General features: G+C 51.3%; 1 protein-coding gene across 1 annotated transcript; it reads right to left on the bottom strand.

The window, feature by feature from the left end:
* Window positions 1-12,374: 12,374 nt before the first annotated feature.
* On the bottom strand, window positions 12,375-13,107 carry LOC142830021 (N-acetyltransferase 8-like). The gene has a single exon (XM_075932861.1). The coding sequence runs from the start codon at window positions 13,062-13,064 to the stop codon at window positions 12,375-12,377; it is 690 nt and encodes a 229-aa protein (XP_075788976.1). The 5' UTR covers window positions 13,065-13,107.
* Window positions 13,108-17,216: the final 4,109 nt, after the last annotated feature.

Raw genomic sequence — 17,216 nt, 5'->3', positions numbered from 1 at the left:
ACCGCCCCATCTCCCAGGATTCGGTCAAGGGCAGGGAATTAGGGGCAGGTGGCAGCCCCTGCTGCAGCACTGCCCCGGTGGCCCTGGCGTACACCTGACGCAGCTTCTTCACTTTGAGACGAACCTGCTCCTGGGTGCACCTGTGTCCCTTGCAGGCCATGGTGGCTGCTATGCGGCTGTAGACGGCCGCATTCCTCCTCCTAGTGTGGAGATCATGGACGTTGAGGGACTCCCCCCAAACCTCAAGGAGGTCCATGATCTCCGCACTAGTCCAGGCAGGCGCACGCCACCTACAGCCCCTGGCTGGCCCTTGGGTGCTGGGGGACAGGCCGGGGGAAGGCTGGCTGCCACTGTCTGCCATTGTGCGGCCACTGCGTGAGGGTCTGTGGCTGCTGGCAGGCCTGGCTCTGGCACGTGCTCAGTGGCCGGAAGCTACCCCTTTAAGGGCCCCGTGGCTGGGGGAGAGGAGAGGAGTTTTCCTGGTTGTGCCGAAAGTGGCCACCAGGGGGAACTGGGGAGGGCTGGATGCCCCCAATTCGAAATAAGTATCAACACAGCACTTAATTCGAAATAGCTATTTCGAAGTTGGCATTATTCCTCATAGAATGAGGTTTACCAAATTCAAAATAAGCACTCTGCTATTTCGAATTAAATTCGAAATAGCGGTTTCCATTTGTAGACACTATTGAAGTTAATTTGAAATAACTGCTGTTATTTCGAATTAACATTATAGTGTAGACATACCCTTAACTCTTGCAAACCAGCCTACACGGCCACCTCCTTTTATCCCAAACCAACATACGCAGTTTTGATCCACCACCGACGTCTTCCCAAACCCATCAGACTGTGAGAATCCAAGACTCCTTTGCTCTAGCCTGAGAGACTACAGCTCCCATGAGCCCTTGGGAAAAAGAAGGGAAACTCTGGCTCTCTTCCAGGCAGTGCAGGGAGAGAGCTGGGGGGCTCCAAATTGGAGGAAGGAGCCAGATCGCTGGTGTGGAGCCTTTTCCAGTCCAGGAGCCGCTGTTGGAAGCTAGAGCCGGCGGGGGCTGGGATCTAGCATGCTGCTTCGGGTCCGTGGGTAATCGTCCTTGGAGGGAGAGACCCTCTTGTGCCTGGGGCTGAGAAGGGCCTGGCTAGAAGGTGCTGTGAGTAACTGTGGCTGTTTGGGAAAGAGCTGCCTGCACAGAAAACAGACTGGCTCTGGGTCCACAGAGAGGCCGAGTGATCTTCCAGGGAACCAGAGCTGCTGGCAGTTGGTGGGCCCTGCTCCAGTGGCAGAGGGATTTTGCAGGTGTTGCTGCCTGGACTCACACGCGAGCACTCAGCAGGGACCCAGGGCTGTCTCCACTCCGGCAGCAGACCTGCAAGCCACTAGCAGTGAGAGGGTGCTACTAGGGGGACTCCCCAGGGACCTGTGTAGGCATGGAAGGGTGCTGGGACCTGAGAGCACAGAGATGGGCTCCCAGAGAGCTAGGAGGGCACTGAGCAGGGCTGGGATCTGGGAGCACAGGGAGGGAACTAGCTGGGACAAGGCTAAGGCTGGTTGCTAACATCAGGACTGAAATGTGTGTACCAGTGTCCCAAAAGAGAAGTCGCAGGATGGAGGGACATTCTATGGTGGTCCGTCTCCAGGGGACGGTGTCCTGTCCTGTGATGCTGACAGACCCGGTACCACTGCAATGGGCATACAGGTTGTCATGAATAGGAGCTGCAAAGGAGAGTCTGACTTACCTGGAGAGTGAGGAAAGGGTTAAGCAACTCTGGAGATGTACCTGAGGGAGGGGACTTCGGGCATTCAGCCAATGAAATGCAGATAAGGAATTTAAAACTGAGAGTTTTTTTCTCTTCCTTTGTTTTGGATCAGAGCCGTTTTTCCCTAGCTAGCAGGAGAGACAGACTCCCCTTGGAACAGATTCCTTGAAATGTGTCAGTAGGCAAAAGTTTAGATAATCCGTCAGGTTTTATTGTTTTCTTGCAAATTATGTCTGAGCGGGCTAATTGTTTTTCTCTTTTGTAACTAAGGCTTACAGTCCAGGGATTCTCCCTGAGTCTATTTCACTCCATGGCTTTTAACATGCAGTCATTTACTATGCTTGAAACAGTAGTCTTGTTTTAATAATAAAAGTGTTTTCTTTTTGTTTTGGTTAACTAATATTGGTTGATTTTTGTGTTCTTAAGCCTTCCTGCTTAAGGGTGTGTCTAGACTACAGGGTTTTGTAGACAAAGGTGGACTTTTGTCGACAAAACTATACCTGAGTGTACACTGGTGCTGAGTTTTGTTGACAGAACGTCGACAGAACTCGGCAGTTTTGTCGACGGCTGTAAACCTCATTCTATGAGGAATAATGAGAGTTCTGTCAACAGAGGGCGTTATTGCATCTACTCTATCCTTTGTGTCTACACTGTCATGTTGACAAAGCAGCTTGCTTTGTCATCAGAACTGGATGTAGTCTAGACACTCTTTGTTGACAGAAGTTTTGTCGACAGTATCTGTTGACAAAACTTCTGTCGACAAAAGCCTGTAGTCTAGACATACCCTAAGTTACATGGGATGAGCAGAACCCCATTGTTCTCTGCAGATTATCTTTGTTTTCCCAACTCCAAGCAAAGTGGAGGTTGGGAAAGCGGGGAGAGCTTTGCCGCAGAGAGGAGATTCCCAATGATCTTGTCTGTGGAAAAGGTCTTATTTTAAATTTTGATTCATATTTGGTGGTGGGAGAAAACTGAATGTCTTTCTTTTTGGGTCTCAGGGAAATTGAGACAATTGAGACAATTGAGACAATTTGTCCCTGGGAGTTACAGAGACAGAGACCTGCCTGTCAGCAAAGTGTCTTCTTTTCCATTACCCTCGGATTAACGTGGCCAGAAGGCAAAACAGACTTGCAAAGTTGTGCCAAGAAGAACTAAGAAATACAAGGGGACAACCTGCTCCTACGGGCAAGGGGAAGGCCCAATTTTCAGCCCTTGCCTGAGCAATCACAGCTCCTCTCGTAGCCAATGGGAGTGAAGATATTGATGTCATGCCCAAGGACCTCAGCCAATGTGGGGCCCATAGGAGTGCTGGAACCTGTGTAAAAATACCCGACTCCTCCTATTGCCCCCAAGGTTCTGTCCCCTGTCCAGGCTGGAAGCCCTTCTCCTGCCATGTGGACATGAAGGAAAATGTAACTGTGCAGCCACGCCAGGTGCATGTTCCCCCCCAAAGCCTTACTCCTAAGGGTAGAGAGACAATCGCTCACATGCAAAATCGATACAATCTGAATTAACGAACATCTTCCATCTGCCGGTTTCCTTGCTGAGTGTGTCGGGAACTTATTAACCCCGAAAGCTGCTCCCCCGGGGCCCGTGCTCGGTACATCCAGTGCGGACTGAGACACGCTCTGTGTCAGAGCAGCACAGATGCTCTCCGTGTCCTGTAGTGCCTGGCCAACTGTGAACCCCTTCCCCAGCCTCTGAAGATTTCAGCTCAAGAATGCAAAGTTGCCCTTTGCGAACAGGGGCAACTCACAGGGAGTTTTGAAAGGGAGTTCTCCAGGTGAAGGAGGGGTGACTGCGGGACCCTTGAGTTCAGTGGCTGTCTGTAGTGTGTGTGTGTGGGGGGGGGGTTTGGGGGGTTACTTGCTAGTTGCCTGAAAAACTGTGTGCTGAGCTTGTGTGTGTTTGTCTGTCTTGTTTGTTTAAATATCCCGCACTTCATTAACATGATCTCGCCGCCGTGCTAGTTCGAATCACAGGTGATTCGAACCAGGAAGTGCGCACCGGGACGCGTTAGTACGGTCTAAAGCCCTTAGTCCAAACTAACATTATTCCTCAAAAAATGAGTAACGTTAGTTCGGACTAAGGTCTTTAGTCAGAACTAACACATCCTGGCGTGCACTTCCTGGTTTGAATCAGCTGTGATTCAAACTAGCGCGCCGGCGAGATCATGTTAATGAAGCGCAGGATATAGTTTATTAAGAACTGGGGACACTTTTGGGATAGGGGGAGTGTGACGGGCTAGCCCCATCTCTCTTTCCGTGCACGGGCGGGCTAGCCGCCCGCACCGAGAATGGGTGTGATGGGCTAGCCCCGTCCCCCTTTCCGTGCACAGGCAGGCTGGCCGCCCACACTGAGAATGGGGAGCCAGGCAATCTCCATCAGTGCTGCTGCGCATGTGCTGAAAGCCAGCGGCTGCATTTAAACGTGGCACCAGCTCACCTGGTGGGGGGAGAGTGTCCACGCCATGGAGGGAAGAGCAGAGGATGCCGAAGCAAGGGCAGGGCAGCCCCGTCCCAAGGGGGGAAGAAAGGGGCTGCGGGAGAGGCTGGCAGCAGGGCAGAACCAGCCAGCGACTGAGACAGACCGGCTGGCTCTGAGGAAGAAGTCGGGCAGGCAACGGTGAGTGACGCCGACCCCGGGCCAGAATCAGAGAGCCGAGCACATAGAAGCCTGGGCAGCGGTGGTCTGGAGTCCGAGAGCCATAAGGGGGTTCACCCCCCCTGGTACGTAGGAACCCTACACTGACCGGAAGGCCTAGAGTAAACCATCAGCAGGCAGGGTGGGACCCCTCCCTGAAATCAATGCGGGTTCGTCCCTGCCCCACAAGCCTTTGAGACTGGGGGGGGGGGGGTTAACCCCTTGACAGAGAGCCTTGACAGGAAGGATGGGCTCCACCTAAACCAAAATGGAACCAGAGTGCTGGCACTTAACATTGAAAAGGTCGTAGAGCCATTTTTAAACTAAGGCCTGGGGGAAAGCCAACGGGTGCAGAGGAGCACCTGGATTGGTCAGAGACATCTCTTGGGGGAGGGTGTATTAATAGAGATGTTTTATGTTCTAGACAGGAGGAGAGGATGCAAGTACAGGTCGGAACAAATGAGACACAATCAAATGAAAAAGAGTCTAACATGAGGAAATGGCAAACAGATAAATAGTGACAAATTATTAAAGTGCTTGTACACAAATGCTAGAAGTCTAAATAGTAAAGTGGCTGAACTAGAGTGCCCAGTTTTGATAGAATAGGCATCATGGAAACTTGGTGGAATGAGGACAATCAATGGGACATAGACATACCAGAGTACAAAAGTGATAGAAATGTAGCCGTGTTAGTCTGGGGTAGCTGAAGCAAAATGCAGGACAATGTAGCACTTTAAAGACTAACAAGATGGTTTATTAGATGATGAGCTTTCGTGGGCCAGACCCACTTCCTCAGATCAAATAGTGGAAGAAAATAGTCACAACCATATATACCAAAGGATACAATTAAAAAAAATGAACACATATGAAAAGGACAAATCACATTTCAGAACAGGAGGGGGATGCAGGGGGGGGGAGGAAGGAAGGTAAGTGTCTGTGAATTGATGATATTAGAGGTGGGGAGAGTGGGATGTCTGTGAGCTAATGGTATTAGAGGTGATTATTGGGGAAGCTATCTTGGTAATGGGTAAGATAGCTTGAGTGTTTGTTCATTCCTTTTTGGAAGGTGTAGAATTTTAATATGAATGACAGTTCAGAGGATTCCCTTTCAAGTGCAGATGTAAAAGGTCTTCGTAGCAGAATGCAGGTGGTTAAGTCATTGAGAGAGTGTCCTTTCTGGTTAAAATGGCAAGAAACTGTTTTTTCTTTGTGATCTTGTCTGATATCTGTTTTGTGGGCATTAATCCTTTGGCGAAGTGTCTGAGATGTTTGTCCAATGTACATAGCAGACGGACACTATGTACCTAGAGTTAAGTCACGGACACTATGTCCGTCTGCTATCAAATTTTAAAACTCAATAATAGTGGGGGATTTCAACTATCCCCGTATTGATTGGGTACACGTCACCTCAGGACGGTGTGCAGAGATAAAATGTCTTGATACTTTAAATGACTGCTTCTTGGAGCAGCTGGTTCTGGAACCCACAAGGGGAGAGGCTATTCTTGATTTAGTTCTAAGTGGAGCACACTATCTGGTTCAAGAAGAAAATGTAACTCCACTGCTTAGAGATAGTGACCATAGTGTAATAATGTATAATAAAATATAACATGCCTGTGGTGGGAAAAACTCCTCAACAACCCAACACTGCGGCATTTAATTTCAGGAAGGAGAACTACATAAAAATGAGGAAGTTAGTTAAATAGAAATGAAACGCTACAGTGACAAAAGTAAAATCTCTGCAAGCTCCATGGAAACTTTTCAAAGACACCATAATAGACGTCCAGCCTAAAGGTATGCCCCAAATTAAAAAACACAGTAAGAGAACTAAAAAATGACACTGTGGCTTAACAACCAGGTAAAATAAGCAAGTGACAGATAAAAAGGTATCTTTTAAAAGGTGGAAGTCAAATCCTAGTGAGGAAAATAGAAAGGACCATAAACTTGGTCAAATTAAGTGCAACAATATAATAAAAAAGTAAAAAAGCAGTTTGAAGAACAGTTAGCCAAAAACGCAAAAAGTAACAGCAAAATGTTTTTAAGTACATCAGAAGCAGGAAGCCTGCTAAACATCTAGTGGGGCCACTGGACAATCGAGATGCTAAAGGAGCACTCAAAGATGATAAAGTCATAGCCGAGAAGCTACATTAATTCTTTCTTTTGTCTTCACAGCTGAAGATATTGGAGAGATTCCCAAACCCGAGCCATTTTTTTAGGTGACAAATCTGAGGAATTGCCCCAGATTGAGGTGTCATTAAAGGAGGTTTTGGAACAAATGGATAAACTTAACAGTAACAAGCCACCGGGACCAGATGGCATTCACCCAAGAGTTGTGCAAAAACTGCAATGGGAAATTGCAGAACTATTAACTGTGCTTTGTAACCTATCCTTTAAATCAGCGTCCATACCTAACAACTGGAAGATTGCTAACGTCAAGCCAATACTTAAAAATGGCTCTAGAGGTGATCCTGGCAATTCCAGATTGGTAAGTCTGACCTCTGTATCGGGCAAACTACACTAAAGAATAAAATTGTCAGACACATGGATGAATATAATTTGTTGGGGGAAAGTCAGGATGGTTTCTGTAAGGGGAAATCATGCTGTAGAAATCTGCTAGAGTTCTTTGAAGGGGTTAACAAATATGTGGACAAGGGGAATCAAGTGGATATAGTGCACTTAGATTTCCAGGAAGCCTTGGACAAGGTCCCTCACCAAAGGCTCTTAAGTAAAGTAAGTTGTCATGGGATAAGAGGGAAGGTCCTTTCGTGGATTAGTAGCTGGTTAAAAAACAGGAAACAAAGAGTAGGAATAAATGGTAAGTTTTCAGAGTGGGGACAGTTAAGTAGTGGGGTCCCCCAAAGGTCTGTCCTAGGACCCACCCTATTCAATTTATTTATAAATGATCTAGAGAAAGGGGTAAACAGTGAGGTGGCAAAATTTGCAGGTGATACCAAACTGCTCAAGATAGTTAAGACCAAAGCAGACTGTGAGGAGCTTCAAAAAGATCTCGCCGAACTAAGGGTATGTCTACACTACAGCGCTAATTCGAACTTAGTTAATTCGAACTAAGCTAATTCGAACTAACGGATCCAGACTAAAAAACTAGTTCGAATTAGCGTTTTGCTAATTTGAACTAGCATGTCCACGTTAAGTGGACCCTGAACCAGGGTTAAGGATGGCCGGAAGCAGTGCCGGCAGGGCATCAGATGAGGACTTAGAGCGTGGAGCTGCTGCCTCAGGCTAGCCGAGGGCTGTGCTTGAAGGGACCCGACCCCCACCCCGGACACACAGTTCTCAGGGGTGCCCCGCTTGCAAAGCAGTCCTGGCTTGGAGTGCCCACACTGGGTACATCACAGCACTCGGCCATCAGACCGGCTGCACTTGCCGCAGGCTGCCATCTGGGGAGAGGGAGCAATTGGGGGGCTGCAGGAAAGCTTCCATCCCCAGAAGCCTGCAGAGCCAGCCCAGTCCTCCCCATCGGGGGCTCGTACCCCATTCCTCCCTCACCTCCTTCCACTTACCCTTCCCTAGCCCCCCTTCCTGATGTACAAAATAAAGAAAATATGTGGTCAAAAATAGAATCTCTCTTTACTGAACAAAACTGGGGGAGACTGGGAAAAGGAGGTGGGAGAGGCGAAGAGAGAGGGTGGGAGAGGGGAGGGCAACTAAAATGATCAGAGGTTTGGAACAGGTCCCATATGAAGAGAGGCTAAAGAGACTAGGACTTCTCAGCTTAGAAAAGAGGAGACGGCGGGGGGATATGATAGAGGTCTATAAAAGCATGAGTGGGGTGGAGAGGGTGCATCAAGAAAAGTTCTTCATTAGTTCCCATAATAGAAGGACTAGAGGACACCAAAGGAAAGGAATGGGTAGCAGGCTTCAAACTAGTAACAGAAAGTTGTTCTTCACAAAGCAAAGAGTCAACCTGTGGAACTCCTTGCGGCAGGAGGCTGTGAAGGCTAGAACTGGAACAGAGTTTAAAGGGAAGTGAGATCAAGTCATGGAGGTTGGGTCCATGGAGTGGTATTAGCCGGGGGTAGGAGTGGTGTCCCTGCCCAAGGTTTGTGGCATGCTGGAGAGGGACGGCACGAGACAAATGGCTTGGTCACTGTCTTCGGTCTATCCCCTCCAGGATCCCTAGGGTTGGCCACTGTCGGCAGACAGGCTACTGGGCTAGATGGACCTTTGATCTGACCCAGGATGGCCATTGTAAGCTCAGGGCTCAGGGTCGGGGGTCTCAGTGGACCCCCTTGATTCTCTTGCACACCTGCTCCTGGGTGGCCAGGCTGGAAGCTATCCTGCCCAAGCCGGCCACTTTCCTGTGCCTAGTGCGGAGATCGTGGACGAGGTCCACGATGTCCGCACTAGCCCAGGCAGGTGCCCGACTCTTGCGGTCCCGGGCAAGCTCCCGGGAGCCGCCAGCCTGGTCCCGGGAAGAGGGGGAGAGCTGGGGGGCATCGGGTGGGTGGCTCGAGCCGTGCCAGGTGCAGGGTCTTCTGGCTGGGTGCTGGCAGGCTTGCACCTGGCACGGGCACCGTAGCCAGACCGTGCCCCTTTAAGAGGTCCGGGGCCGGGAGGGGGGCAGACGAGTTTCCCTGGTGTTGGCCAAAGTGGCCACCAGGGAAACCTGGGGAGGGCTAGCCTCCCACTAATTCGAATTAAGGGGCTACACACCCCTTAATTCGAACTAGCTAGTTCGAACTAGGCTTAATCCTCGTGGAATGAGGATTACCTAGTTCGAACTAAGCGCTCCGCTAGTTCGAATTAAATTCGAACTAATGGAGCGCTAGTGTAGCGCCTATGAAAGTTAGTTCGAACTAACATCCGTTAGTTCGAACTAACTTTGGGTATGTCTACACTACAAGGTTAGTTCGAACTAACGGACGTTAGTTCGAACTAACTTTAGTAGGTGCTACACTAGCGCTCCGCTAGTTCGAATTTGAATCGAACTAGCGGAGCGCTTAGTTCGAACTAGGTAAACCTCATTTTACGAGGACTAACGCCTAGTTCGAACTAGCTAGTTCGAATTAAGGGGTGTGTAGCCCCTTAATTCAAACTAGTGGGAGGCTAGCCCTCCCCAGCTTGCCCTGGTGGCCACTCTGGCCAACACCAGGGAAACTCTATGCCCCCCTCCCGGCCCCGGACCCCTTAAAGGGGCACGGGCTGCCTACGGTGCCCGTGCCAGGTGCAAGCCTGCCAGCACCCAGCTAGCAGACCCTGCACCTGGCACGGCACAGAGCCACCCACCCGATGCCCCCCAGCCCACCCCCTCTTGCCGGGACCAGGCTGGCGGCTCCCGGGAGCTTGCCCTGGACCGCAAGAGGCGGGCACCTTCCTGGGCTAGTGCGGACATCGTGGACCTCGTCCACGATCTCCGCACTAGGCACAGGAAAGTGGCCGTCTAGGGCAGGAGAGCTGCCAGCCTGGCCACCCAGGAGCAGGTGTGCATGAAAATCAAGGGGGTCCACTGAGACCCCCGACACTGAGCCCTGAGCTTACAATGGCCATCCTGGGTCAGACCAAAGGTCCATCTAGCCCAGTAGCCTGTCTGCCGACAGCGGCCAACCCTAGGGACCCTGGAAGGGATGGACCGAAGACAGTGACCAAGCCATTTGTCTCGTGCCATCCCTCTCCAGCCTTCCACAAACTTTGGGCAGGGACACCACTCCTACCCCCTGGCTAAGACCACTCCATGGACCCAACCTCCATGACTTGAACTCACTTCCCTTTCAACTCTGTTCTAGTTGTAGCCTTCACAGCCTCCTGCAGCAAGGAGTTCCACAGGTTAACTATTTGCTTTGTCAACAACAACAACTTTCTCTTACTAGTTTCAAGCCTGCTACCCATTCCTTTCCTTTGGTGTCCTCTAGTCCTTCTTTATGGGAACTCAGGAACAACTTTTCTGAATGCACCCTCTCCACCCAACCCCTGCTTTTAGAGACCTCTATCCTGTCCCCCCTCCGTCTCCTCTTTTCTAAGCTGAACAGTCCCAGTCTCTGTAGCCTTTCTTCATCTGGGACCTGTTCCCAACCCCTGATCATCTTAGTTGCCCTCCCTTCTCCCAGCCTTTCTCTTCCCCTCTCCCACCTCCTTTTCCCAGTCTCCCCCAGTTTTGTTCAATAAAGACAGAGTCAATGTTGGAAGAAACGTTATCTTTATTTTGTACATCAAGAAGAGGGGCTAGGGAAGGGTAAGTGGAAGGAGGTGAGGGAGGAATGGGGTACGAGCCCCCGATGGGTAGGACTGGGCTGGCTCTGCGGTCTTCTGGGGGTGGAAGCTCTCCTGCAGCCCCCCAATTACCCCCTCTCCCCAGATGGCAGCCTGCGGCAAGTGCAGCCGGGCTGATGGCCGAGTGGTGTGATGTGCCCAGTGTGGGTACTCCGGGCACTCCAAGCCAGAACTTCTTTGCAAGCAGGGCACCCCTGAGAACTGTCTGTCCGGGGTGGAGGTCGGGACCCTTTAAGCGCAGCCCTCGGCTAGCCTGAGACAGCATCTCCACACTCTAAGTCCTCCTCTGATGCCCTGCCAGCACTGCTTCCGGCCATCCTTAAGCCCTGTTCAGAGTCCACTCAATGTGGACTTGCTAGTTCGAATTAGCAAAACGCTAATTCAAACTAGTTTTTAGTTCTAGACGCGTTAGTTCGAATTAGCTTAGTTCGAATTAACTAATTCGAACTAAGTTAGTTCGAACTAGCGCTGTAGTGTAGACGTACCCTTAGTGATTAGGCAACAAAATGGCAAATTAAATGTGATGTTGATAAATGTAAAGTAATTCACATTGGAAAACATAATCCTATTGGGGATTACTGTGGGTGCGGGGAGTTGGCCGATGCACCCACAGATGCAAAGGCCTCGGATGTAAGATCAGGGAGGGCAAGATCCGGCCCGTGGGCCACACCCAGCCCACCAAGGCATTTGATCCGGTCCACAACTCAGCCTGCCGCTTCACCGCTCTCAGGCCAATCAAGTGCTGGAAGCGGGGGAGAATGCAAAGTCATTCCCCGTCCATCATCACATGCGGCACCCAGAGGGATCAGCCCCTTTCTGCCTAAGGTCCCACTTTTTGTGCCCGATGCCCGGCCCCTTCCTGGACAGTAGCCAGCTGGCAAACACAACCAACATTCATGAAGTGCCCCCCCCCCACCCCTGCAAAATTGATTGCCCAACCCCTCTGCTAGATGCTGTCACAGAGCCAGATGAATAAATTCGTTGGCATGAAGATGAAATCTCCCCTGCAGAAAATCCAAATTTCCCACTCCCCGCACCGCCCCCTTTTCTAAGTGAATCTTGAATAAATAACAATTTTAAAAACAACAAATAGTCCAGCAGCACATTAAAGACTAACAAAACGTGTAGATGGCGTCATGAGCTTTCATGGGCACAGCCCACTTCTTCAGATGACTGGAGTATTAGAAGTCCAGATTCAAGAATAAATAAGGGAAGTGGGGAAAGGAGGAGAGGAAAAAAAGGAGACAGTAGCAGATTGTTCAAGTAGTTACAAGAGGCTGACACCTCATTGTGTTGGGTGGTTGGTTAAGTCATGGGATGTGGAACACTGTAACCTGCCCAGGGACTCATTAATGAATCTCGAAACCGAGTTTTTTCAGGTCAATTTCACAAGCCAAACACACAGGGAAGGGTTAGAATTTATCTTCATTTACAAGTTTGATTCTTATCAGAATGGAATGAACAGGGACATCTCCTGGGTTGCACCCTTCCTTGCACATCCTCATGACATAACCAACCACTTCCCTTTCTTATTCTTGGATCTGGACTTCTAATACTCCAGTAATCTGAAGAAGTGGGCTGTGCCCATGAAAGCTCATGACGCCATCTACACGTTTTGTTAGTCTTTAAGGTGCTGCTGGACTATTCGTGTTTTTTTAAGTTTTTCCTGTTAGAGACTAACTCGTCTCCCTCTCTGAAGCTCGTGAATAAGTGACGTTCTCGGGCATTCGCCCACCTGACTCCATATCAACTCAGCTGCTCCCAGCTAGGCTGTCATACCGGTAACAAAGAAAAATGTCCTCAAATATCTTCCCCACTAGCTTCTTGGGAGAGATGCGGTCGATCTCTCTAAACCCCAGGCTCCTGTACAGCCTCTTGCCCTCCGGATTCCAAATTCCCACAGTCAGGGTCACCCCCTTGTAGCCGCGCTCCTGGGCGAAGCAAAGGACTGCCCTGCACAGAGCTCTGGCAATGCCCCTCTTCCGATGGCTCCGTCTGACCGACAGCCGGGCCAGGCCCAGAGTGCGCTCGCCATCCCCGGAAGGGGTAGAGGGTTTGGCACCGACTGTGGCCACCACCTCCCCGTCAGACTCAGCCACCCAGAAATGGGAATCTTCCCCCTCCAGGTAGGTTTTCTGGATGTCCTGCAGGTCGTCTTCCAAACACAGCTGGATGAACCGACCATAGTAAGAGTCCAGCAGGCGCCAGGCGGCAGCTAAGAGGGCAGGGGCAGCCAGCAGGGTGAGGAGCAGGGAGCCGGAGCTCAGGAACAGCGCGACGCTCACAGCGAGGAGGCCCAGGAGAGTGCGTGGGTGCGTCAGCACATGCCGGTAGCACTTGGGGATGTAATCGCGCACGCCAGCCATGAACAAACTCCTCACCGCCTGCCGGTCGCTGTCGTGGTAATCCCGAATGCAGTAACCCGCCGTGGCTCCTGGCATGCTGCTGTCCTAAGGAAACCAACTGTTAATTGGACTGCTTCTCCGACAGGCCTAATGTTCACGCCACTCCCTCCGCAAGCGCCCACCCCGCAGGACACAGGCAGCCAAACTCCCCCCCTGCAGACCCTACAAACCTCGGCCGTCTAAAGAAGGGGGGACAGTGGTTAGGGGGCCTCCATCTGGGTGGCCTGAGACCAGTGGGGCCCAACTCTCATGTAGGTGCCTCTGCTCTTGCCCCTGGGTAACAGCAGCGCATTCCCTCTCCTTCTCACAGTGACTTACTTGCCCCGTTCAGTTCCTCAGCTCCGTTGACGGCTCCGGCTGGTGCCCAGTCCTCCACGCTCACCAGGGTTCTCCTTCTGGCTCTGGGTCTCGCATCTCCTGCGTTTGTTGTCAAACCAAGACATTTTATACGTTCTGACCTTGCCCGCTTGTCAGGTCATTGGCTCAGCTTTTCCTTTGCCCCTGCCAAGTCTGGGCAGTCACACAAGCAGCGGCTCGGAGCGTTGGGCACATAGCCAGTTCCCGAGCTCAGCAGGGGTGGCAGCCGTCTGGCTGCTTTCTCCATTGGGCAATGGGTCACTAGGGCACCAGTCCTCACACAGGATGCTGCAAATCACTTAGGGCATGTCTACACTACAGCGCTATTTTGAATTAACTTATTTCGAAGTAGTTCATTCAAATTAAGCTAATTCGAAATAACGCATCTAGACACATAAACTAATTCGAATTAGCATTTTTCTAATTCGAAATAGCGCGTCCATATTGAGTGGAGCCTGAATCGAAGGGAAGGCTGGCCGGAACCAGTGCTGGCAGGGCATCAGGGTCGGACTTAGTGTGTGGGGCTGCTGCCTCAGGCTAGCCGAGGGCTGTGCTTAAAGGGACCCGAACTCCCATCTCAAACAGACAGTTCTCAGGTTTCTCTGCTTGCTGGTCTACCTCGCTGAGGGACAGCAAAGCATTTGTGTCTCAGAGTGCTCTGCTTGCCCTCACTCGGGGCACCCCAGCATTCTGCAACATGGAACCAGACCTGCCCCTGGGGACTCTGCTGCGTCTTGTGGACACGTTGCCGGCAGCCTGGCTGCACTGTCTGCACGCTGCCATCCGGGAGCACCATCGAGGGGATGTCAGGATCCAGGGAGCCCTGTGGGAGAGCTTCCACCCTGAGGAGCGCTAACAGTCTCCCCGGTCTGCCCCACTGGGTGCTTGTGCCCCATTCCTCCCTCTCATCCTTCCACTTACCCTTCCCTAGCCCCCCTGTCACGTTGCTGGATCTTGAGAGGAGCAGCCAGATCACTGCTGCACCCATAGGTGGGGGTGCTGGCCCCAAAAATGGTATAGAAGGAGGCCATCTGAGGTATTGAATAGAAGCTTATTATCTGATAAGCCTATGTAAGCTATTTATGTGGTTGTATAATGTCTGTGTGTGTAGTTAGGAATCTGTAGTCTGTGTGGATACTGAATATTTCTCTGCATGTGGTTGAGCATTGGGCAGAGCCTGGGCCTGTGGACATGCTAATTAGCGAGGCCCTGTGGGACAATGGCTCTCAATGGGCCAAGGACACACCTAAAGCAGGAGGGCGGACACCTAAGAGCGGCCAGCAGAGAGAGGCTGAGGACCAGGTGACCTGCTACATACAAGAAGAGGCCAGGAAGGAGGTATAAAGAGGCCATGTGGTCGATGCCATTTTGTTCTCAGCTCAGCACTTCATCCCAGAGGCAGCATTGCAGGGATCGAAGAGCCCGGAAGACCTGTGAACCCATCCTGATGCTAGGATGTGCAACAAGGACTTTTAAACCAGCAGCTGTAACATCTCTGCTAGAGCCTGCATCGAGGACTGGGAGATTCGGTGCATGTAACGTACTATTCTTTAACAACCTTACTCTCATGCTTTTCTTTCTTGTGATGATAAACCTTTAGATATAGATGCTAAAGGATTGGCCCAGCGTGATTTGTGGGTAAGGTCCAGAGGGTAAATTGACCAGGGATCTGTGGCTGGTTTCTTTGAACTGGACAGAACTTGTTCAGGGTAGGTGGGATTGGGTGCTAGGACCCTCCCACCTGTGTATAGGCCCGGATATTGCTGGGGTGTCAGAGGGGTTTTGCTCGTGAGGCTTCAGGCAGGCAGCTGAAGCGCTCTGTGAGACTGGTTTGAGGCCTATTTGGAGAGGTCACCAGTCTGGGGGCTGTAAGGAGCCCCGGATTTGAGCAATTCGCCCTGAGCAGACGCCCTCAGTTGTGCCCGGATAAGGCCCGGTCCGTCATACCCCCCCCCCCCCCCCCCCCCGATGTCAAATAAAATACACGTATTTTAAAAAATAGAAACTGTCTTTATTTAACACAGCTGGGGCGGGGGATGAACCTCTCGGGAGACTGGGGAAAGGAGGCAGGAGAGGGCAGGAGAGAGGGTGGGTGAGGGGAGGGGGAAAACTGAGAGAAGGGAGCTGGAAGGGGGAAGCAAGAGGACGAAGGGGGAGGGGAAGCTCAGGGCTCACGGTTGGGGGGCTCACCGGGCCACATGTCTCCCAGCACAGTGGGTGCAGGGGCCTCAACATCCCTGGGGGGATGAGGGGAGGATTTGGGGGGGTGGGGAGGAGGGTGTGGAGGTTGAGGAGGGAGAGGCGGGAGGGGGAGAAAGAGTGGGAGGAGGAGTGGGAGATGGGGGGGCAGTAAGTGTAGGACTGGCACAGGGCAGCACGCTCTGCACCAGGGCCTGCAGATGGTGACAGATGGTACGACCCTGGGCAAGCAGCTCCCGCTGGAACTCCTGCTCTTCCTGCGCCTGCTGCTCCATGATGCGGGTCTGGTCTCGCAGGGCTGCCAGGTGCCGCTTGTGGTACCCCTGCAGTGTTGCGGTTTGTCCTGCGGAGCCCTCAGGTGCGGGAGCATGTCCCAGGTGGGGTGGTGCACCCTGCACAAGCAGCTGGTGCAGCTGTGGAGAAAGAAGAGGCTTGATCAGTTCTCCCTGGGGACACAGTGGATGATGCCCAGCCCCCCCACGAGATGAGGGCGACTGTGCCCTGCATTGTCAGAGCCAATGTGCTTGCACAGAGGCCATGGTCAGCATGTCCGGCTCTGCCCGGGAGTGGGAGCTGCCCCGAAACCACACCCATGCCCCTGTGCTGTGTATAGTGTGGATGGGGCGGAGGGGGAGATGGGGAGATGGGATCTGGGTGCACAGGGAGGGAACTAGCAGGTACAAGGATGAGGCTAGTTGCTAACATCAGGACTGAAATGTGTGTACCAGTGTCCCAAAAGAGAAATCTCAGGATAGAGGAACAGTCTATGGTGGCCCGTCTGCAGGGGACGGTGTCCTGTCCTGTGATGCTGACAGACCCGGTACCACTGCCATGAGCATACAGGTTGTCATGAATAGGAGCTGCAAAGAAGAGTCTGACTTACCTGGAGAGTGTGGAAAGGGCAGCACGCTCTGCACCAGGGCCTGCAGATGGTGACAGATGGTACGACCCTGGGCAAGCACCTGGGGGAGGGGACTTTGGGCATTCAGCCAATGAAATGCAGATAAGGAATTTCAACCGGAGAGATTTTTTTCTCTGCATTTGTTTTGGATCAGCTAGCAGGAGAGAGAGACTCCCCCAGGAACAGATTCCTTGAAATGTGCAAAAAGGGAAAAGTTTAGATAGTCCGTCAGGTTTTATTGTTTTCCTTCTTTGGGGGTTTGCAAATCATGTCTGAGCTGGCTAATTGTTTTTCTCTTTTGTAACTAAGGCATACAGTCCAGGGATTTCTCCTTGGGTGTGTCTAGATTACAGGGTTTTTTCGAAAAAAGTGGCCTTTTTTCGAAAAAACTTCCCCTGCATCTAGACTGCTGCCGCATTCTTTTGAAAGTAAATCAAAAGTACACAGCTATTTTTTCGTCCGCGGAAAACCTCATTTTATGAGGAAGAACGCCTTTTTTCCAAAGTGCTCTTTCGAAAAAAGGCTCTATGGAATGCAAACTGTGCTTTTTCAAGAGAGAGTATCCAGACTGCCTGGGTTCTCTCTTTTGAAAAAGTGGCTTGCTTTTTTGAAAGAAGTGGTTGCAAACTAGACTCTCTCTTTCGAAAAAGGCTTTTTCAAAAGATTGTTTCAAAAATGACTCTTTCAAAAGAGGTTTGTCATCTAGACGTAGCCCTTGTGTCTATTTCACT

The sequence above is a fragment of the Pelodiscus sinensis genome, chromosome 6, assembly GCF_049634645.1.
Source record: "Pelodiscus sinensis isolate JC-2024 chromosome 6, ASM4963464v1, whole genome shotgun sequence".
NCBI classification, from domain to species: Eukaryota; Metazoa; Chordata; order Testudines; family Trionychidae; genus Pelodiscus; species Pelodiscus sinensis.
Note: the sequence above shows the minus strand (reverse complement) of the source record. Positions and strands in the feature narration are given on the sequence as shown.